At 37.4% G+C, this 22,918-nt stretch overlaps 3 protein-coding genes across 4 annotated transcripts in view; 1 reads left to right on the top strand and 2 right to left on the bottom strand.

The window, feature by feature from the left end:
* The window catches only part of nuf (rab11 family-interacting protein nuf), a 346,264-nt gene extending 337,286 nt beyond the window's left edge, over positions 1-8,978 (bottom strand). The window contains exon 1 of the mRNA XM_065223419.1: positions 8,665-8,978. The gene's annotated coding sequence lies outside the window, so the exon portion shown is untranslated. The remainder of the gene's footprint in view (positions 1-8,664) is intronic.
* A 7,716-nt stretch (positions 8,979-16,694) lies between these two features.
* On the top strand, positions 16,695-18,399 carry LOC135702331 (GATA zinc finger domain-containing protein 15-like). Its single transcript, XM_065223356.1, has 2 exons — positions 16,695-17,732; positions 18,254-18,399. Exon 1 carries the CDS (start codon positions 16,836-16,838, stop codon positions 17,700-17,702), a length of 867 nt encoding a protein of 288 aa, XP_065079428.1. The 5' UTR covers positions 16,695-16,835; the 3' UTR covers positions 17,703-17,732; positions 18,254-18,399.
* Positions 18,400-18,752: 353 nt separating this feature from the next.
* On the bottom strand, positions 18,753-20,394 carry TrpRS-m (Tryptophanyl-tRNA synthetase, mitochondrial). 2 transcript variants are annotated; one of them, XM_065223358.1, is made up of 4 exons: positions 20,209-20,394; positions 19,594-20,140; positions 19,200-19,536; positions 19,042-19,123 (listed from the first exon to the last, which is right to left on the bottom strand). In XM_065223358.1, exons 1-4 carry the CDS (start codon positions 20,281-20,283, stop codon positions 19,108-19,110), a joined length of 975 nt encoding a protein of 324 aa, XP_065079430.1. In that variant the 5' UTR covers positions 20,284-20,394; the 3' UTR covers positions 19,042-19,107. The 2 variants fall into 2 exon arrangements, with proteins under 2 accessions (XP_065079429.1, XP_065079430.1); XM_065223357.1 differs by having other exon boundaries at positions 18,753-19,536.
* Between the last annotated feature and the right edge of the window lie 2,524 nt (positions 20,395-22,918).

Below are 22,918 nucleotides of genomic sequence, written 5' to 3' on the forward strand. Positions count from 1 at the left end.
TTAATTTGATGTTTGGCTAAAAAACAATATTCCGCAAAGTTGTAGCTTAGAAAATTTTCATAAGAATAGCTATAGAATTTTTTAACGGTGCAATATGGACGAAGGATAGAAGACTACGAAGAAAAAGTTAGGTTTCCTCATAGTAATTCGCATATAAACTTCAAATGTTTTGTGCCCAGTCAGTTTCTTACCAAATCAGTTCAATTCTTGGGAGGCTAATATAGACCTGATTTGGAACCGCTTGAGCAGTATGAGGCGAAAATGTTAAATTTTGCATCAGTCTAGTGTATCATTGAAACATTTTTTATCGCAATAGGATCCGGTTTAATACTACAGAGCTATGCTACTTTCAGAAACCTGTTTGGACTGCCCAAATCATTGAGATAGGGAGAAATGTCGAGATATATATAATCGGCACAGCTTGGGCACATTCATCGGCACAATATCGTAGGCATTCGATTGTTATAAATAAAATGGGAGCAATGTTGGACAACTGTCATCAAAGTTATTACGCGCTGTTTGACTGACTGAAGAACTCAGACCAGCAGTTCGCTCACACGCATTTAACGATTGATTTGAAAATTATCATTTCCGCAAACTACTTAACGATGCAATAGCATAGGATCACTTTGACGTTTCTATATATTGTTTACCTTGTATGCAACATTGTTTGTGACTTAATGAGCATGCTTGTTTTACGCGAGAAGCCCAAGCGATGTCATTGCTTTGAGGTCTATGTTTTCAAGAAAAACTTATTCAAAGAGTTATGTCTGTTTGTCCCCATTAATACCCTTAATTCAAATAATGCTGCAACTCACAAAAAAACAAACTACAGAAGTCTATTCATCATCCTCTATAGTCGGTCTCAAACAATGTTCCCCACCGGCTCCAACTGTTTCCGGCCGCTGATAGACCGTTGCTTTTCATATCACGAAAGGCTAGGTTTCTGGTCTGCCTTTGAGGGCATTATAGAACCGTTTAACACACCCCCCTTTTATTATCTTATGAACACAAAGCACCATCATTTTGCTCATCCGCTACTTCCCGCGTCATCCTCAATCCGATTTATCCTTGCGATTTCAAACCAAAACATTCAAGGTGTCAGAAATACGGGGTTGCCGGGATGAATATTTTACAAAACAAACGCAGCTTGCTCTATGACCGGCATAATCGGCACACTTGCGGTACACTGACAACAAAGATGATCCAAGACTGGTGTGCGGAGTGACCTACCCCTTGGAGGTATCTCTTAATTCCCACATAGTGCTTCTTAGAACTTTCAATGGTATACCTTTATAATTTTATCCACACGAAATGATCTCCAGGAGGCTCTTTGATTCACTCTCCAGTTCCCTTACATTTCTTAATTAGGTTCGCTGAATTACATTGGAATTGTCAAACAATTCTCCTGAAATACACTCCCTTCAGTTTTCACTAAGCATCTCCTAAAATTCCTATTAAATTATCTTTGGAATCCCCTCTAAATTCCGCTCAGAATTCTCTAAGAGCAGTCTCGTAAATTTATTGAAATGCTGCTCAGAATTCCCTAGGACCCTAGGAATTCTTCTTCGATTTCTGTTAACATGATTACAGGAATGCCTTGGAACTTTCCTAGGTATGCCTTTGAAATTTAACTAAAAACTTAGTTGAAAATTACCTTGAAACTATTCTTAGAATTACTTTGGAATACTTCTTAGAATTCCTAGGAATAATACTCAAAATTTTAATTGTATTCTTTCCACTTTTCTTGGGATAGGGTACCTTAGATAGAACTCTCTTGGAATTACGCTGGAATCGTCATCAGAATTCTGTACGTAATTTTCTTTGAATTCTGCTCTGGATTCCCTTGTGATTACACTCAGAACTACGTTGAAATCCTCGTTACGTTTCATCAGATTTCACTTCAAGTTTTCCAAACAATTCTTTCCCTGGAGTTCTCCTCTGAATTCCCTTGAAATCATCCCTAAAGCTTCTTGGAAATTCTCATCAAATTCATTCATTAAAGCCCATCAACTGAGAAACTTTTGCAAAGCTTGTTTTTAATCTGCGTTCTTAAAACACATTTATTGTTTATGTTCGTTCCAGATTCTTGAAAATTTCTCAAAGTCTGATTTTATTAAATCCAGGGTTTCAAGAATTCGTCAAAGTTTAAAATCTGCTGAAATTATTCAGGATTCAGAACCCTACAAAAAACAATTGAAGTTTCAACTGTTCCGTAGGAAAAGTGTACCAGTTATGGCACTAGTGCTCCAGTTTTCAGCCCAATTTGAAATAAATCGTCATGGATTTATTTGAGTAGATATATGGCAAAACATAGATGGGCGACACATCTAAATCTCAATTCTAGATGCTCAACAAATCTTCACACATCTTCAGAATCATCATCAATCTTCTTTCTATCTACTCAGCGTGCGCGCAGCTAACCACAGCAAAACACATTGTTTCCTGCATCGAAGATAGAGTCCCCCTCTCGGGCAAAATCTATGTTCGAAATAAATTTGGTAAAGAATGAATAAAATTGAAAATTAGGATATGGTCAATTAGAGGACCACTAGGGACAAAAACCGGCTCAACCTACTTCAATATATTCTAATTTATTTTCTAAAAATCGGATGGTGCTTGATATGAGAAATTCTAAAATTCACGAAAATTCAATATTTTTCCACGAAAAATAAAATTTCCTGATCATTCCCGGTTTCCAGGTTTTTCAAGGTAGTACATACCCTGCCTTTGGGTTTTTTTTAAGAAATCTCTTGGTATACTCATCAGAATCAGTCTTATCTTAACGATATTGAAATTCTTCTGGAAATTGCCTTGAAAACAGACTCTATTAGAATACTGCCAGAAATTGCCAGTTGAAACTCTTCTCTGAATTCTTTTAGAGCTCTCCTCAGAATGTTCTTAGAACGGCCCTCATAATTTGATTTCCATGGAATTCTTCTCGGTATTCCTTTGAAAATATTTTGTAAATTCCTATGGAATTCACCTCGAGTTTCCCGAAAAATATTCTTCTAATTCACGATTAAGATTTCAAAACGTCGTAGCAATTTTGCCTAGAACTTTCTAGGAATTCACCTCAGAATTTTCCCCAATATTCTCTAAGAATCCATGAAAAAATTGTTTAGAAATTCCCTAGTAAAATGTTATGGTCATTTTGCTTAAGGGGTTAGGCCAGTGTAGAAGCCGGAAGAAAGGGTCGATTTTTGCGATCTTTTTTTTGCGAACAGAAACACTTTAAAAGAATGTGGTTTTCACCATTTTATTGAAAATATTTCAAATAACATTGTTTGTACAATACGTCGTATATATGTACACCTACCCAACCGGCGATACACACATTCACATAAGCAGATACAAATGATACCGATGATAACAATAAATATATATCAATAGTTTCACTGCCTCTGCCATGGCAGGACGGCAAAGCAATCGGTGTTGTTTTATTTTATATCCGTAACACAACGTAGGGATCCCGCCCGTGCGCGATCAAACATTTTCCCAAATTTTTGTTTTTGAAATGTGCAGCGAGGTGGCGCTGCAGTCATCTAAGTGATGGCGTCCCCAGCGTGAAGCGATTTGCGGATGGAAACGATTTGCAGCCGGAGGTAGTCCTAGAACAAAATGGATAAAAGTTTCATAAACTATAATGTTTAAACTAGTAAAGTACCTGACTTGATTTTTGACAAAATGGCGCGCGTTTGAAAAAAAGTGGTCTGATTTTAAGGCAAAAATATCAAATATAATCGTTAATTACTAAAAACTCTTAAATATAAAGCAAAAAACTCAGGTACTTCACTAGAAAAATGTATGTAGAACAAGCTACAAAAAATCAACCCGATTAATCAATTAGAAATATGACTTTCTTTTCTACGCAACTTGAAAAACATATTTTCGAGAAAAATACGATTAAAGATAAATTTCATGCACCCCAAAATAATGCGAAAGATAGTGTTCCCGGGTATAAAACCAATTGTCCCGTATTCTTTAGACTCTAAACTATCATTCAAGACCAAAAAAATATTTTTTGAGCCCTAGCCCCTGGCCTAACCCCTTATCGACGTGTTTGGGGTATCATCCAAACCATTTGTGGTGTAGATCTATAATTTGGGTTATCATTCGTTTATGGTATTTTTATATTAGGGTTATCACTAGAATTTGAAAGGAATTATCCTCAGAATTTCAAAACTCTCTGAAAAAGGTATTAAGAAATGTAGATCCTGAATCCTGAAAATTCCTTCACTAACCTTCAAAGAAAAAAAATCTGAATTTTACTGGTGATGTAAACATTCATGCATGCAATCTTCTTTGGATGCAACTTGAACTCACATGATCAAGGCTAAGGTAATCGTAGTATATAGTATTGTATATATATTGTATTGTATTATTGTATAACAGATAAAAAAAAATCTAAATATTATCGATGATGTAAACATCCATGTGTGTAAACTTGTGTTTCTTTTCTCGCAAACGACAAACTTAAAATGTTGCATGCAAAGAAGAACGTTTTCGTACAATATTGAAATATTACATGAAGTGACTCAAAGCTTTACACGATCTAGGTGTTATTTCTCGTTTTTTTTCCAGAATTTCGGAAATTTTCCCGGTTGTACGACATACAAAACGCTAACTGAAAGAGACTATTTGAAGATTTAAAAAATTCCAACCTACCGTGGCCAAATGCTGACCACTGTCAAAAATTGGTCAGCCCACGACTTATGTTTGACAGTTGTTAAACAAGGGTTACAGACAGTTGCGATTATTACAAAAAATCAAAAAGTATCTTTCAGTTAGCGAATGCTTATTTTTTTAATAATTACTTTATTTGTACAGGCTCAATTGAATAAACTTTACAAAGCCATTTGAGTTAAACATCAAAGTTATAGTACACTAGGCCATTATAGGAAACGCTTCTATAGTTGCGGTACGTTAGAAGCGTTAGGTTCCTATAATTGTGCATGGAGACTCAATACACAACTATAGGAACCTAACGCTTCTAACGTACCGCAACTATAGGAGTGTTTACCCTGCTAAGACAATAGCATTTCATCTGAATCTTTAATTTAGATCTGCGTTCGGAGTCTTCCAAATTTGTCCATGAAAATTCACTCAAAACTTTGCAGGATATTATTTGATCGATCTCAAGTATTTCTTTTAACATTATTTCCCTTCACAGAGATCTTTTCAGAATTCTTCTAACATAAATTTAAGACTCTCTCAGCTATCTGCGAACACTCCAAAAATTCATTAAATTCGTTCTTAGATTCTCCTTCTTCCATAGTTTTATATAAATTCGTTTGAATGATATGTAGCATTCACATGCTATTCACCTCAGAACTATCTTAAAATTTTGCTCAGAATTATATTGGAGTTATCCTTTAAGTTCTTTTGAAGTTCCACTTGGAATTCTTCCTAAAATCATCTAGAAATTAATTTTGAGGTGCCCTTAAAGTTATGCTCGGAACACACGCACTTCTTTTTCTAGGCTTTTTATGCTTCTTTTTCTAACGTTTTCCGGCTCTCAACTTAGGGACCGTATACTAATTTAGGGGATTATATCAAATTTTTCAAGCCCAAAAATGACGGGAAACGACTACGAGGACGAGGACGATTTTTTGAAAAACGTATATAATTTAATCTAAATTTAATATTTTTGCAGCAATATAAACATTGAAAGCTATAGATTGACGTATAAAAATGATAAGCACATCTTTTTGTTTTTCTTCCGTAGATTAAACAAGTCTCCCTTTGGAGAGGGATGGTGAGGGGTGTCCACCGCCTCCCCCTGCCAACACTGGCAAAAAGAGATGATCGCCGACCGCTCAAGTACCAACGATGTGTTTGAAACAGTTCTACCGATTTTTACCGCACTCCAGTTGTTATTTGAAGGAAGGCATCCAGTCGTAGGTTTGGAAATTGCAGCTATTGTTTCCCCTACCACGGTATGTGCTCCTGTCATCGTCGATTTGACGATCTCGAGGGGACACGGGTGGGGTAGGTGCTGCTACTGTACATTTCGACCAATGAGAGATGATAAAACCGATTTGTACCTTCCTAAAAGTTGTCCTAGCTCGCTGTCTACTCTCTGTATGCAATTTTCACACTGCCGTACTCTAAACGGAACTATCAATTCTATACTTTCATCTCCTCCTCATCTATCGTATAATAAATTACCACTTTAGTCTGTTATTTGAAATTAGCATCTTCAACTATGTAAATCGTTGACTTCACGCAGAAATAATACTAAACATATAGTCAAAGTAAATAATTTTAGCTACAGACTAGCTTATACATGCAAATAATTTTTTTACTGTATAAGCTAATCTGCAGTTAAAATTGTTAGTTGGGAAATTTGAGGCCAAATGAAATTTGCTTGAAATTAGGTACTGGACTAATCTTTGTAATTTTTTTTGGGAAAAAAAATATCAAAACACGAAAAAAAATCTCATTTTTTCGTATTTTTTAAAGAAAATTCACGTGCAAAAATATTTGTTGTAATTTATCATGGCATGAAGTTGGACTCAAAAAACCACAAAACATCAACTTTTCGGTTTTTGTGAGAGTCCAATATTGTTTAATGATGAGATAGAAAAACTATTTTTACATGTAAATTTTCTCAAGAATCTAAAGAAGAAATTGATCCTCTTGGATTTTGGATATTTTTTCCAATGTTTTTATAGAAATAAAAACGTGCTGAAAATATATTTTTATTTTCGGGCGGTAATTTTCCCCTTAATTAGATTTTTAGCAGATGGCTAGCAAACCCATCTAATTCACTTCCAAGACGATCTTCAAGCATTCAAGCAAAACTGGCCCCGAAAGGCTAGTATTGGAAATGTTGCCATGTTCCATAGACTCTGCAGTATGACCGACAAAAGAGCGAACTAGCTAAATTCTGATCTTTAATCTGAAATTATTGCTCATTTTCACTCACTGGATTATCAATGTGAGCTGTGTTTTCCTGAGCTGATACAAGAAGATGCTGATGTAGTCCGCAATCCATTTTCTTCCTCAATGGATATGGAAGTATTGATGAAACACAGGATGAACCAATATTTGGATAACTCCTCATCTCGTGATTTGTTCCATGAAAAAGATTTGAACCAGTAGTTCTGGCGTGCCATGTCGTATCCCGAAGTCTCCTAGCAGACATTGAAGATCCTTGTCCCATTTGCATCTTTGTACGTACGTACGTACGAGAGCGAATTTTCAACTCTTCTCCACATTAAAACCATGACAAGAAACAGATCACAAACGCAGCATCGTAACTATATTTGAGATCTACAATAATCGCACTGAACGAGTTGTTGGCTGTTGTTAATATAGTATTTTGGAATAAAACGAATAACTAACAGATCAAATGAATGGTTTTTATTCATCTCTGCTTAATTTATACAAAATACTTTCCAGGGGTCCGCGAAACACTCAAAGGGGGTCGTGGAGCTGAAAAGGTTGGGAACCACTGGTTATATTTTGACAGATACGCGTATTTCGTCTACTACTTGCAGACTTCATCAGTGCCCAAATACTCAAAACAACTTATGAAGTCTGCAAGTAGTAGACGAAATACGCGTATCTGTCAAAATAAATCAACACACTCAACGAGTTCTTCATAAAGGGATTCCGTTAAGAGGTTCGACAAAACTGAAAGTTTGAATAAACATTTAATTTGTTTTAAATTATCTGTGCAACGTATTAACCGTGAAAAAGCACATGACATCTAACAGCTATCCAAATATTCTTTACATTGCAGCTCTTGAAACTTCCAACTATAACCAAGATAAAGTGATGTTTTCAAACAGACTCTAAATCCCAGATAAGTCATTTGATGACTTTGTAAAGAGCACCCACAGCGAATATTCTCAGTCATGGCAAATTCCGGAAAAGGCAAACATAATATAAAAAAAAATAACTTTACACAATAATACACAGGTTGCTTGCTGCACCATACAAAAGAACACGTTTCCACTAATACAACTGAAAGACGGAGAAGGTCTCGTGTTCTTCTCCTGATTCAAAAATATAATATGCATATACCTACATACAGGTTTGTGTAATGAATGTCTCGTCTCATGCGGGCCGACGCACATGGGATAAAAGAAGAGACAAAATGCATTTACACCTGAGCTGAACCCTGACCGTCGGTTGTTCGGTTAGATGTGCCCAACAATCTCGTTTCCCACACCACTGAAGACCTTCAAGGTAATTCAAATTCCGTTCTTATCATCAACTTCCGACCGGGCCAGAAACTCCCAAAATTCAAACTGTGCACACCGACGAAGTGGGTTCCGTATTTTCCACTATTAAATTTTCTCCGAGATGCATTTGTGTTGTTAGAGCTCCATAATCTGCAATGTAGGTGGATGGATGGGTGGGAAGCTACCGCGCGCGCATACCACTATCGTGAATAAAGGGGAAACAACACGATCGTGCCGTTATGTTCACTCAAAAACTTTTCCGCTTTTCTCATCTTTCTTCACTGCACTACTTTTTCAGATTTTTATTTTCTTCTGGGTGCGGAAAGTAACTCGCTATTGACACTGTTGGTGGTTTATTTTCCTAATTTTGTTTGATTCACCGTTAGATTTCCTTATTTTTAGAATACATCCAGAGAACAATAACAGGTATTAAGGTGATTTTCACGATGCACTTGACGTAGATACCCACTTTTAAACCAGGAAAGGAACATCCGTCGTCAACCACTATGCTTTGTAAGTACAGACTCCGTTGGATGACAACAACACGAACACCACCGCCCGGATTGTTGACTAAAATGTTAGTAATAAACAAAAAATTCACTACACTAGTAAAACTAACACGCGCGAATAGAGAAACAACGGGCGTATAGTAGAGGCGAGCGAAAAAAAAACGATAAAAATACTGCTTCACGGCGGCGTGACAATGCCACCACAATAGAACACGCGACGACGGATGAGGGAACGAGACACGCGAAACGAAATACACGACGTCTAGGCAACCGCTCTTCACCAAGTACGAATTAATACTGAACAGAGAAAACCAGAGAACGAGCAACGCAACGAACGATCATCATCCACCGGTAGCCAGTGATGCCAAATTTCATCGCAAAAAATCTTTTTAATCGGTATCTGGCTGACAAAGATCTGTAAAAAATTCCGTTTAATTTATCTATTATTGTCTAAGTGTGGATTTACCTAAGTCTTCAATGAGTTCGGAAAGAGTTTGATCAACGTTTATAAACTTTAAAAATTACCAAAGTTTGCTTTCTACAGAATTCGTCTTTTTTTAAATCACGAAATCATTGATTTTTTTAAGTGATTTGTATCTTTTCTAAAAGTTTGAAAATACAAAACATTAAGTGATAAATCTGCTTCCGACTGAAAATTTCTTGGGTTTGCTAAAATGGCTTGTTTACGTAAACATGAAGAAAGGGAAACTAATATCCCTTCCAACGAGACATCTAAACATCTGAACATGAGCATATTTTATTTAGTGAAAAAAAAGTTTTGGTTTTGATGCTCATAGATTGAATTCAAGCTGCTCAAAAGGAAGAAACGATTATTAATCACTAAAAAAAGGGTAGAGCGCTTCTTCATCGTTATCGCCCATTTCCGTTCTATTGATCAGAAAAGATCAATAATATCAATGATTAATGATTTCATTGTGCACAAATCAATAATAGGTTAGTTCATTAGCTACAACATAAATCCTATAGGATATTAGAGCGCATTGTGTGAATTATAACGCTCTTTGTTCTCAAAACAAAAGAAACGCTCCTAGCGAATCCCCTTTTTCTACGTTTATCGGTAGGACGAAGCAAATCTAATGGCGTTTCAATGCGTTAGGACGGAATTGAAACTCGTAGGACGAATTTGGAATCCTGCTTCTTGATTAGATTTTAAACAATATCTCAACAATTTGTGACTCTTTATCAAACCAACGGTACGTATGGGAAGGTGAATAAATTTAGAAGTTATCTTTGGTAGAAATATTCCATTTTTTTTTCAAATCCGTTCAAAAAAGAGAGGTAAAGCGCGGGTTTCTCTTAGTAGGACGGAAATTGGATCAAAAACCCTGTATTCTCCTTTTTGAAAAATCTGTATAGGGGAGATGCAGGTAATGTCGGCCTAAGTGTCCCTAATATGGGCCCATACATAAATTCAGCAATCGACTAAACTTTCAATAGCAACAAAAAATATCCATTAGTAACGTCCCAATAACGCGTTCATCTAGCTAAAATTGATAAATAGCAGATTTTTAGCGATGGGCCCAATCTTAGATCCATAGGCCAACATTACAGACATTTCCCCTATTTTTCAAAAATCTGTAATCTGTACATACAGATATCTGTATCAAAATATTGAAAACAATCTGTATGGTTACAGATAAATCTGTATATGTGGCATCACGGCCGGTAGCGGTAGGAAAACACTAACGAAACGGAGCTTTCGGAGCTTTCGCTCTCCCGTTATAATCGATCGTATGACTCTCTCCTCTCTCCTCCATTGGATGATGCAAGGAAGGTTGCCAAAAGTTTTTCAAAAATAACTGGCAAAATGTACCCAAAGAAGGAAGAAAACTGGATCTAAATAAAAATTTGATTTTCCTGCAAACATGCAAATTTCTTAACATTTCAAGATTTTGAGTAGGGCAAATGTCGGCTTCGGCACGCATTGAATGGCATTATGTCGGGGACCGTGCCCTAGGCGGGAGATAGAAAGGAGACACAGTAGGAACACAGACAAACAGACATAACTCTTAGAAGAAAATTCTTCGAAAAATATCGTCAAGCGTATTTTGCATGCACACTAGCACCATCTATCATCCACATTCCCAAGCATTGATGTGCAACTAGAGCATCTCTCGTTCATGCCATTTTTTCACCAGTTGCTTTTCCCTCGTTCTGTCAACGCGTCAGCTGTGTTGAATAAAAACAAAACAGATGGAAGTCAGTGATGTCGGTTCTACTAAATTTTCCGTAGATCTATAGAATTGATTGAATTCAGCAGAAATACGGATCCGTAGGAAAAATTCACAGAAGCTAAGGGATTTGTTTTGTTTGTTTAGTGTGCTTCTTCTTTTGCTGGCAGCAAGTTTTTTAACGAGGTAATGCATCACTAATAGTGCCCTTTCTACCACCGCTCATCACTTTAAAGTGTGTACAGCAAAAAAAATAAATAATATGTATCAATCAATGAAATTCATGGTGAAGTATTGAACATCAATAACTGGTTAAAGGGGTAAAAGTTAATAGAATATTACAGTCATCAACATGATTTGTTCCCGAATTTTGTGTTAATCGTGCAGCGTAATATTAGGAACGGAATGACGTGCAGCACTTCCGATGTAATATTCAACAACTATTTTTTCTGTATTCGTCAGATATGGTGTGTGTCTCCAGTGGGATGCCTTGACCACTTATCATTGTCAAGAGCTGACATCTACTATCTAGATGTGAAAAAGAACTGGCATCACTAATAAGTTCGAAATTTGGAGGCTTGCTCAATGCTTCAGTGGCGCCACCATGACAAATGCAAGCACATTCCCAACTAAAACATTATATGCGATGAATGTGATTGTGAGTGTTATGTCTGTTTGTCTAAGGTAGGAAGAAGTGTTAGTTTGTTTACTAAAATGAACTATGCCCATTTTGTTATGGCAAGTTTTGCTATAAGAAATGCTCCTTGTGTTTATTAGCGAAATTCACATCAAAGATTGATTAACTGCGTACGAAATCAGTTTGGCACGGCATTTGTGACCAGCGTACACCTTCTGGTCGTATGAAGCAAGTCAAAAACTGTCAAAATCCGCCCATATTTTTTTTTGTTTTGAATTTCTGTATGACAAAATAGTAAACTTTTCGTGAACATTAACGGTAAATTCTTAAGAACTCACCAACACTGGGAGACCATGACCCTAATAAAAAATAACCATAAACGAACGATAACCCAAATCATTGAACTATTCCATAAATGGTTTGGATGATACCCAGAACATGTCGTTAAGCAAATTAACCATACAATTTTTATTAGGGGAGTTCCTGCCCACCTGTGATATTACCCGCCTAGGGTCGGGACCTAACAGGAACAAAACATGCCATAACCAAATGGGCATAGTTCATTTTAGTAAACAAACTAACACTTCTTCCTACTGTGTCACCTTTGTATTAGGCGCCTAGGGCCGGGACCAACGGCTATACTTCCCTTCCGAAGGAAGACGTGACCAGAGATTTTTATGCCTCATAAAAATCCCACCGACCTCGACTGGGATTGAACCAAGACCCATCGATGTGAGAAAACAGTCACGCTTACCATTACACCACCGGCGCCGGCCCTCTAACCAGGTGGGCCTATGCCACCATAAGTCGTTCTCGAGAGTTTCCTTCGGAGTGATTCCGCGTGAAATTAAATCAGCAGGATTGGTGCTTCCCGAAACATTTTAAACAATTTTCGATGAACATTTCAAATGGTCCTATCTGCTTTGATCGATTCTCTTCATCGACTTTCTCTTTCGTCAATAACTCAGCTGCAAAACCTTTCCCTGTTGTATTTGACGTATCCCATTCTAGGCGAAATTCCAGTACTACACTATGTTTGTTTTGATTCGCTATGAAAATTTGACAGATAAAATGAGGGGTTCGTGGATTCTGAGAGCTGAGCCAAAAAGTTGAGCACGTTTCTTCGGGACGTCTTAGAGTTACCTCTATGGTGATATCATTGAGGTAACTCTAAGACCAGAAGGTCCCGAAGAAACGTGCTCAACTTTTTGGCTCAGTTCTGGTACTATCTTCGGTACCAAGCTAATCGATGCACCCCTCGAAGCATAGGAAAATTCAAGAACCCCTCATTTTATCTGTCAAACTTTCATAGAGAATCAAAACAGACATAGTGTAGTACTAGAATTTCGACTAGAATTGGCAACACTAAATAACATTAAAGATGACCACCCTTACGAAGAGCAATGACATTTATATAAGGTCCGGGCCAACAGGTGGTGTTGTAAACATTGAGATTGCTAAATTGTGATTATTTTTTTTTATTATTAATCTATTTGATAAGGCTCAACCGATTTATCTTTACAGAGCCGAGGATTCTTGGTCACTATTCAATACATCTTAAACCTATAGTCAAAAGTGTTGTACAATAAACACTTTATCTTCCGCTATCCAAAAAGCCTCCTCCATCAGAACTAGAGCCGCTTCCAGCATTTTCATCAAAGATGAATACTAAGATGAAACTGTCGGATGAAAAACATTCAATTTTAGTGTCCTCTTTCACGGTCCCTTTCATCCAATGAATACCCCCAGTATGCAAGGTAATTTTGTGGTTTAGCTGCCCCCTCGCTTTTTTATCAAAACAATCACACCAAAATCAGAGATGTCCCATTTTTTAATTACTCGATTAACAACTAATCGATTATTTTTTGTTCGCTGTCCTGTCATTTTTCCACCAATGAGAGTGCAAAACTTGTTTAAAACGATCGGTGATGATCCTCTCAAGAAGTTAATGCTTATATCGGCAAGATATAACCGATTACATACACGAAACGAAAATCAATTATTTTATCCATATGTTTCACTTATACATTTTTGCCAAAACATCAGCCTTATACATTCCATAAGACAAACCACATAGGCCCTATAAGAATGCATAAAAGGTATGTGTGACCGCTTATACATTTCATTTGACACATAATCTTCATTAACTTTTTGCAAGGCGTCTGCTTATTAGTTGACTTATACATTTTATGAATAATCAGCAATAGAAATTTGCCAAAAGGTATAAGGAGATTTCTATCCGTGTATATTTTACTGTTCGGTTCGTTAATCGATTTATCGATTATTCGAATTAAAATCGGCCATCACTAGATGAAAATGAAACGTCATTTCAAATATAAGGAACGTATATAAATAATGATACAATTTGAAAGGGACCGGGCTAGTCACAAATTAAGTCCCCACGGTAACTGAAATAAACACGAGTGTTCACCGGTTGGTTTCATTGTATGGCAAATTGCAGCAATGGACGCAAAACGTGGTCAGCACTCACACACTCATCACGAAACGGTTGCTTTCCAAAGTCGACGACGCATCGACCGAAAGAACTGCTGATGAAGAACAATGAGGAGGACCACACAATGGTTGCTGCCGAGAAAACAGACGATCGCGTAGCACTATTTAGAGATCTCCAAGCGCAATCTCACGAACATTTAAGTCCAACGTTCATATATAAAAATGAAGAAGAAGAAGAACCAAAAAGGTATCGCGATATCACAACTACTTAAAAAGGTAGCGCGCGGTCTCACGCACACTTTTGTGCATCTGGAGAACTCTATAACATAATTTTACACACACTAGCGTATACCACAAACGAAGTGACAGACGACTTACTGGCGAAGAAATCCATTAAAATAATGTGGTTCACTGTAATAGAATTTTCTTGGAAGCTTGTGCCATCATCCACCAGATGGGTTAGTTTTTTTGTTTTGATTTGAACAAAGTTGATTTTGTGTACAATGATTCTTTGACAGTGTGCAAAGAGTGCGTATCATTTTGTCATTTTTTTATGCATTTCAGTTTTGAGTAGAGTGAAAGAGATAGAACCAAAACATTCTAGTACATTTGGTTAAAATGCTAGTTCAATCTAGTAGTAGTGTTGCCATGTGGTACAATCCAGTAGTAGTGGTGTTGCCATGTGGTACACTGAAAAATTGCAATAGCAGGTTAGTCACCAAAGTTTTCGAGCCGCTCCGTCTGTCACTTCGTTTGTGGCGTATACTGTCATGTGCACGGTAAGACTCAAACATCCATTTATGAGTAAAAGAGAACCCATTGTCAATAAAAGCGGCACCACTAATTAATGATTAATTCATAATGCCTATTAAGTAGTAACTGTTAGCTACACTCAAAATAATCGACACGTCAAAGTTACGTGAAAAATCACATAAGGTATATCGTTTCCCTATTCTGTCAGCTTTACGTGACTCACGTAGCATATATGTGATACCACTTGAATATTAAAGAAAATTTATGTTGGATACTCTAACGCTCCCAATGAAATTTACTTGATTTCCACATAGACAATTTCTATGTCCGGTTAACGTAAACCTTACATGGTTTCCACTTCTGAAAAAAAAAACAATGCGACACTCAGCATGGTGCACAACATGGCGGCTAGATACAGAGATGTTTTCGTTATTTTTATAAATTAATTTCAAGATGTTAGTATAAGATACGAGTTATTTTTCCCCATTGTCAAAACTCACTTTATTATTTTATTATTTTTCACAGGTAGGTGGCAAGCAATCCAGCAGTTCCCCGCCGAAAAATAACTTAGATTATCACCAACCTTTAGGTTATCACCCTGCACCTGATTGGAATTATTAGTGTTTCATCGGATTTCATTGCGACTTTTTTATTGAATAAAAGGGCATTAGTCTGATATGTTGTGAAAATTCATTATAATAATAAAAAAAAAGTATATAAGTATCGCCAATAACAATAGTACTTAAAACCACCATGACATTCATTAGCAAAATCACGTAAGTTATATGTGATACTCATGTGACGTTGAAGCTTGACGAAATGAGTGCATCTATAGGCCTGTATAGAGATCTAAGCGAAGCGAAAATCTCATACAAAATACTACATTTTTCACCTGCGCGAAAAACGCAATTGGCAAATATTTCGCTTCGCTTTGAACTGTAAACAGATACGATCCAGCGAAATCTAATTTTGTGGATCGCATCTTTTTCGCTTACGTTTATTTTTTTTCGCGCATGCAGCGCTCGCGAAAAGAGCAGCCGCTAAGCGAAAAGTTGACGTTTCGGGAGAGCGTATCTGTCAAATTTTCACTTAACCGGAGGTGTAAACTGATCGATTTCGTTTCACATGAACTGTAAACTGCGAAAAAAGGAAACTGGAAAATGTTCCACAAACATTTTTTCACAACCTTTTTCGCTAGCGAAATTTCATGACTTTTCGCGTGCTTCAATTTTCGTTTCGCTTCGATCTGTATACTAGGCTTATATGAGAATCACGTAATTCTTATGTGAAAAGTACGATGGAAAAAATCTACGTATGTTTTCACGTGGCATTGACGTGAAGATTATTTTGAGTGTACTGTTAGCAGAAACTCATTGTTGTTAAAATAATTTACTCATTAATGAGTAAAACCACCTTTATCAAAAATGGGTTAACCTTAACTCACAAAAGGGTACTTGACTGTTACCGTGCAAGCGTAGCCCTAATAAAAATTGTATGGTTAATTTGCTTAACGACGTGTTCTGGGTATCATCCAAACCATTTGTGGAATAGTTCAATGATTTGGGTTATCGTTCGTTTATGGTTATTTTTTATTAGGGAGGGTTTGTTTTCGTTTTGTTGTTTATTTTTACTTCAGAATGACAGTTCTTACAGCAAACAAAAAATTTCTCACAGCTAACAAAAAATTTCATTTCACTAACACACGCAAATCGCACCAAAACGAACCCACCTGGAGAGGACTACACTTCAAACAGTGAGATTTACGTCTCTGCCAACAGCTGTTTCATATAAAAAGATAAACATTGCAATGAAATACGAACGCCACTAAACATTTGCACATTTCACTAACACCAATAAGCTTGTTGGCCCGGACCTTATATAAAAGACATTGAACGAAGAGAGAAGAGAGTGAATCAAATCATTCGAGTATAAAACATGTAACAACGTAACCGTGTGCGCGACATAAGGAGAAGGAATAATAAAAGTTCGAATTCTGTGCTGTGCTGACCCCGACGTGATCGCCGATCGCCGTATCCGTCATCGGTTCTCGGTAATAGTTGCGGTTTTCGAGTAGTTTCAACAATTTCGCGCCACCATGGACGAAGAACTTCACAAGGCACTCCCGGCTGGCAGCAGCCAGCACATTGCTACCGTAGCCATAAAACTTCCAGATTTTCGGAAATGCGATCCTGAGCCATCTGACGCGTGCCCCAGCTTGGTGGTGGCACAAAATAACAACAACGATTACTCAGGATGGCGCCTACTTGGTACCAGGAAAGTATGGAAGGCAGACTGGACCGAGTATGATGCCCGTAAATCTTGCTTGCTAAACAACAACAACTACAATAACAACAACAATAACAACAACAACAACAATAACAACAACTACAATAACAATAGCAACAACAACTACAAGAACAACAACAACAACTACAATAACAGCAATAACAACAACAACAACAACAACTACAATAACAGCAATAATAACAACAACAATAACAATAACAACAATAACAACAACAACAACAATAACAACAATAACAACAACAACAACAATAACAACAATTTTGGCAACATCAAACTTTACAATTATCAAAACAACGCTAACCGTAATTGCTACCACAACAGTGATATACATCGCAGTAACTTCAACCACACTAACTATAACAGTAACTACAACAACGATCACAGGAATGTTCACTTCGTCAGTCAGAATAGAAACAACCTGCTGCCTTCTGATCGAGAGCTTCTTGCGACACCGAATAATCGACCCACAATGCAATGCCATCGAGGGGAAATTTTAAACCCCTTCCCGGCGTGCGATGTGTTCCCACGTACCGTTCCAGCGCACTTGCCTAACGGAATGGCTGCAACTGCATCATGCGAGGACTTCGTGTTTTGTACGGAATTGACGCACCGCTTGGAGGAAGCCAATGATCCGGCAAAAGCCGACGTTATTTAGGACTTGACGAGTTCTCTACAACAAGAAGAGGTAAATAGTTTTAATAATTTAAATTTGTCGACTGAAAGATTGGTGTATTGCCAAAATTTCAATCGTATGAAGAATCCGACTAAGATTAGGTAAATTCCATCGTACAAACACTATGCCAAATTTGCCTACCTATCGACCCACCAACTCATGAACCTGGGACCATCGGCTTTACTTCCGTGATCAGAGATGTTATGCCTCAGAACATCCCGGCGGCGCCGACTAGGATTGAACCCAAGCCTGCTGGGGCTAACCCATTATGTTTTGTTAAATGTGTTTCCGGAAAACTATTTTTCAGTTCTAAATAGTATCTTGTTAGTTATTCTAGATGGACCGGAAAGTTGTAAAAGAACCGCGCATTTTGTTTTTACGAAAATCGTTCACAACTAGCAACTTGATTATTCCAGCAAATATGTTCACGATCAGTGCCATTTGAAAGTGTCTTGAATGAATAATTTGCGAAAAATCAATGGTTGAATTAAATTCATAATTACTAATTCTTCTTTCTGTTTCTCTTTATATAGATATTCCACTAAGTCGCCGATATTCATCAGGATTGATCAATCTTATTTTTCACGGGTATTAGGGTGACTTAATAAAAATAATTATTAAGCATTAGAAACAGAAAATTGTATTTTGTTTTCAGTAAAACTATATCAAATAAAATGTTTAAAGTTTTATCAACTGAGTTAAACTGAGATTTTTTTTTTATACTAAACTACTAACTGCAATGCTGAATAAAAAGTCAATTATATCACGTGGGAAAATCACCCCTATTCTGTATTTCGTTTCGAACGAAATTCTCATACAAAAAAATCCCCCCCTCTCTCTCACCGGTGAGGTGACAATAGTCACCTCGTGTGAGGTGACTCTCCATTTGATTTGCATGGAGAGTCACCTCACACGAGGTGACAATTGTCACCTCACCGGTGAGAGAGAGTCACGTGACTCGCAGAATAAGGGGGAATATTTTTTTGTATGAAAATTTCGTTCGAAACGAAATACAGAATAGGGGTGAATGTCTTAATCGATTAAACTGGATAATTTTAACCACTCTCTTACCAATGTGCTTCTGTTGTTATGTTATGAAAGCTAACCAAATTTACTTACCGGGTGGGACAGAATGAACAGAATTATTGTGAAAAGGATATTTTAGCTTCTTCACACTACTGTACTTCTTTTCCATTATCCGAAACAACAATTTTAGGAGTTGTCATCATTACCGAATGAACAAACAGGTTCGACAAATCTTCAACATGTTCAACAACTATTATAGTCTATCATACGACCATTACCCAAACAATCTACTTCGCCTTCTGCTCGTGGAGCAACCTGTGCGTCCGCGCCAAACTGAACCCATTCATTCCGACCTTATCCTTCACGTCGGCCACCGTCTTCTCGGCGATGGTCCTCGCTCTGTCACAGCCCTCCTCAATAATCCCCGCCAAATAGTCCGGATCGGCCATATACCTTTCAATGCGGACCCGAATGGGGTTCAAGTGTTCAACCAGTGCATCAGCCACGTGCTGTTTGTACTGGCCGGTATTCAGACCTTTGGCTTCCTGACAAATCTGCTGCGGTGTCTTACCACTGGCCAACGAGTGGATCGTTATCAGATTTGCCACACCTGGTCGCGTTTCCGGTTCGAACGTCACTTCGGAAGTGAAATCGGTAACAGATTTTTTGATTTTTTCCACAATCTCTTTCCCATTGTCCGTTAGCATGATGCAAGCCTTCGGATCTGGATCCGATTTGGACATCTTTTTCGTCGGATCCCGAAGTGATTTCAGCCGACAACTGGTGTCATCTGGAAATGGCGTTAAATTTTTAATTGGATTTGAGATTGAAGCGGTATTACATTTACCTGAAATAATGGGTTCACAGGACGGAAACGTCGTACCAAACCTGTTATTGAACGCCCTGGCCAAGGACTGAGCCATCTGCAGATGCTGGATTTGATCCTCCCCCACCGGAACGTGGGTTGCTTTGTACAACATTATATCAGCTGCCTGAAGTACCGGATAGATGTACAATCCCAGCGGGATTTCTTTCAATTTGGCCGATTTATCCTTGTACTGTGGCAAATGGGTTAACCTAGCCATCGTCGTCATGCATCCCAAAATCCACGAGAGCTCCGCATGCTGCGGAACCCCGGATTGCAGGAACAACGTCGCTCTGGAGGGATCTATTCCGCATGCTAGCAGTGTGGCAGCCATCTGGAGGCTGTTGTGCCGCAACACCTGCGGGTCCTGTGGCAGGGTGATCGAATGAAGGTCCACTATGCAGTAGGTTACGTTTTCGCCCGCATCCTGCAGATCAACCCAACGCTTGATGGCACCCAAGTAATTGCCAATGTGTAAAGCACCCGTCGGTTGCACACCGGAAAAGATCTTACGAGGCCACACTGGGCTCTTGAAGTAGAAGAAAAAGCTACAGTTTCAGCAGGGTACCGATGAAAGGATTGGTGAGGCCGACTTACCTTGGCTTGTGAACTGGCACTTCTGTGGGCCAAAGGAAGGATTTTTGAAGTACATCGTAGGATTTGTCGACTCATTTTATGGAGGGAAATGCTTGGTTCACGACCGTAGATTCTGACTAAATGGACTAAATTGTATGGTATAGTAAAATACCACTCATCCGCACCGGTTACGCACTTTTGTCGAGATTTTTTGTTGACATGTTGAGAATCATTCGATCATTGACATACAATTTTGATGATTATAAAAAAACAATGATTTCGCAAGGGGCTTAGCAATGTGAAATATTGTCTGGTAATATAAACGGAGAAACGAAACACTTCAAAATCGAGATAAAAAGTACAGCGGGGATTCCGACTCAAAAAATTGGGTTCTTCAATTTTGAAAAATATATCGTTTATTACACATCATCTCAAAAAGCTCAATTTTCTGAGCACAACGATATTTTTTGTCGATCCCATAGACTTACATCTCAATGTTTAAATCAATATATAAAGCAAAATTATAACTTCACTGTTTGACACATCAAAATAAGTTATGGCCAGCTCGCTCCCTTACACTAATAAAATTCCATACATTTTTATTGACGAATTTCCATGTAAAATTCCACATGATTTTCATAAGACCACACATAAACAGAGTCCAGCCAGAAGCTCACATGAAATTTATGAGTCAAATGAATAGTATGTGTGCATGGAACCAAATTTTGTTCATTTAAGTTAAAAATATTTATATTTATTAAATAAAAATATGAATAGTTCAAAGTAAATTAAAAACATGTTTTCAACAAAAATATGTATACGTAAATTAAATTCAAAAGCATGTTTATTTCAACAATACATAATCTGGGTAATCAATTTTTAGCGTGTCTTTTTTTTCCCTTTATGTTTACATTCGGTAAACTTAACCGAAAACGGCCTGCAAGCGGCGAAACCGAAGGAAAAGGTCCAGAAACCCACACAAGCAAGTGTTCCAAGCTCGACAAAACCGGTGGAACATCACAATATTAACGTCAATTCGTCGTTACTGATGCCGATCCCCATATCATCCTCAACCACCCCCCCCCCCCCCTCCTACCCAACGTCGAAAGAAAAACAGATCATCCCCAAACACCAAACTTAGAAATAGGCTCGTATGAGGACCCAGCGTCAGAAACGACAAAACGACGCTAATATCACAAAGTTTCACCGGTTTCACTGAACTGGATCGGATCGGACACCCATCCCGACGGCCCCCCGGATCCAAACATCCACAGACTTTCCATAATCGCAGGAATTGGGTTCTTTAAGGGTATTGAGGTAAATGCATATTCGTAATCTGCATTAAAAATGGAACCCAAACCAAAAAATGTATCAATTTTGGTACACTGAAACTATTTTAAATAAGTACGATTACATTTGCAAAAATCACCTTATTAGCGCCCCTCAGTGTCACTTTGTATGGGAGCGAGCTGTCAGTTTGTTAGTTTAGTGTCAAACAGTGTAGTTATTATTTTGCTTTAAATCTTGATTTAAAAATCGAGATGAAAGTGTGTGGGTTCGAAAAAAATATCGCTGTGCTCCGAAAACGAAGCTCTTTCAGATGATGTATAAAAAACGATACATTTTTCAAAATTAAAGAACCCAATTTAGATGCCCTGTCTGCAGATTTCCATTTATTTGCTATCCATGTATTTTGTTTTATCCCGCATTCAAATGCTAAAATAATTTCAAAATATGCTTGTTTATTTTAAACATGAAAAGCATGTTTAAAATAAACATATTTATTTTTGATCGCATATAGTTTTCAAATAAATCAAAAAAATTCACGTTTATTTTCAACACGAATATTTTTAAAATAAACGTAACATTATTTTTGTTTTAAACATTACTATCAATGGATTCAAACATGGCATACGTTTTAAATCAACCTAGTTTATGTTTGTGACCAGAACAAACTGAGTTTACGTTTAAATTTACCTCAAATATTTTTGTTTGGCGGTAAATTTTTCTGCGTGTAGGAGTGTGATTTATACCCCGTTCACATTATAAGCCTGGTACGCAGCTGAAAAGTAATGACGTTTTTACGTGCTACGGGATAGGACACGGAATGCTAAAGAAATTTCTTTTCCTTAGCATTTCTTGACCCAGTACGCAGTTCAAAAGAAATCGGTAAAGGAAAGATCGATTACATTAGTATCGTGATCGACATGAAGGTGGCGCATTCTGAATGCAATTTCACTTTCCTTGCGAAATAATGGTCTGATCAATTATTCCGTTAGGTAATGTTGGCGTTTATTGCAAAACTGATGTTTTGGATGCATTTAAACAACATAAAAATTGATAATTGTTGATTTTAAAATTAGACGACACCTACCTATGATCTCAAAATTTAGCTCCCTATAGCTGTCAAATTTACTTTTGGGAATATTCCTCAAAAATTACTTTTCCGTTTTCTTTTCAGCTGCGTACCAGGCTATACCAACAATCAATACGAAACTAACGATTTTAAATGGCTCCCCGAAAAAAAAAACAACAAAAATACATTAAAAAACAATTTAACAAAAAGACGAAAATTATTGTCTTAACAATGATTTATATTGTTACGTCTACAATAAATTTACCTTATTTTATGTTGTACAAAACAATAAATTTCATGGTAAATGGAAAATTTACAATAAAAAAGGGGGGTTGTTAAGTATCTTAACAATGAAATTTTCGTGATTTTCCCATA

The sequence above is a fragment of the Ochlerotatus camptorhynchus genome, unplaced genomic scaffold (genome assembly GCF_037179485.1).
Source record: "Ochlerotatus camptorhynchus isolate MF236.1 unplaced genomic scaffold, CSIRO-AGI_Acam_v1.1 ptg000192l, whole genome shotgun sequence".
Classification (NCBI taxonomy): Eukaryota; Metazoa; Arthropoda; class Insecta; order Diptera; family Culicidae; genus Ochlerotatus; species Ochlerotatus camptorhynchus.

What these genes read in the sequence shown, in the direction of transcription:
- LOC135702331 (XM_065223356.1), top strand. Translation starts at nt 16,836, where the DNA reads ATGGACGAAGAACTTCACAAGGCACTCCCGGCTGGCAGCAGCCAGCAC.
- TrpRS-m (XM_065223357.1), bottom strand. Translation starts at nt 20,283, where the DNA reads ATGAGTCGACAAATCCTACGATGTACTTCAAAAATCCTTCCTTTGGCC. An exon ending in GTGCCAGTTCACAAGCCAAG is followed by an intron (nt 20,141 to 20,208) that starts GTAAGTCGGCCT and finishes TTCTACTTCAAG; the next exon opens with AGCCCAGTGTGGCCTCGTAA. An exon ending in CTGTGAACCCATTATTTCAG is followed by an intron (nt 19,537 to 19,593) that starts GTAAATGTAATA and finishes CGCCATTTCCAG; the next exon opens with ATGACACCAGTTGTCGGCTG.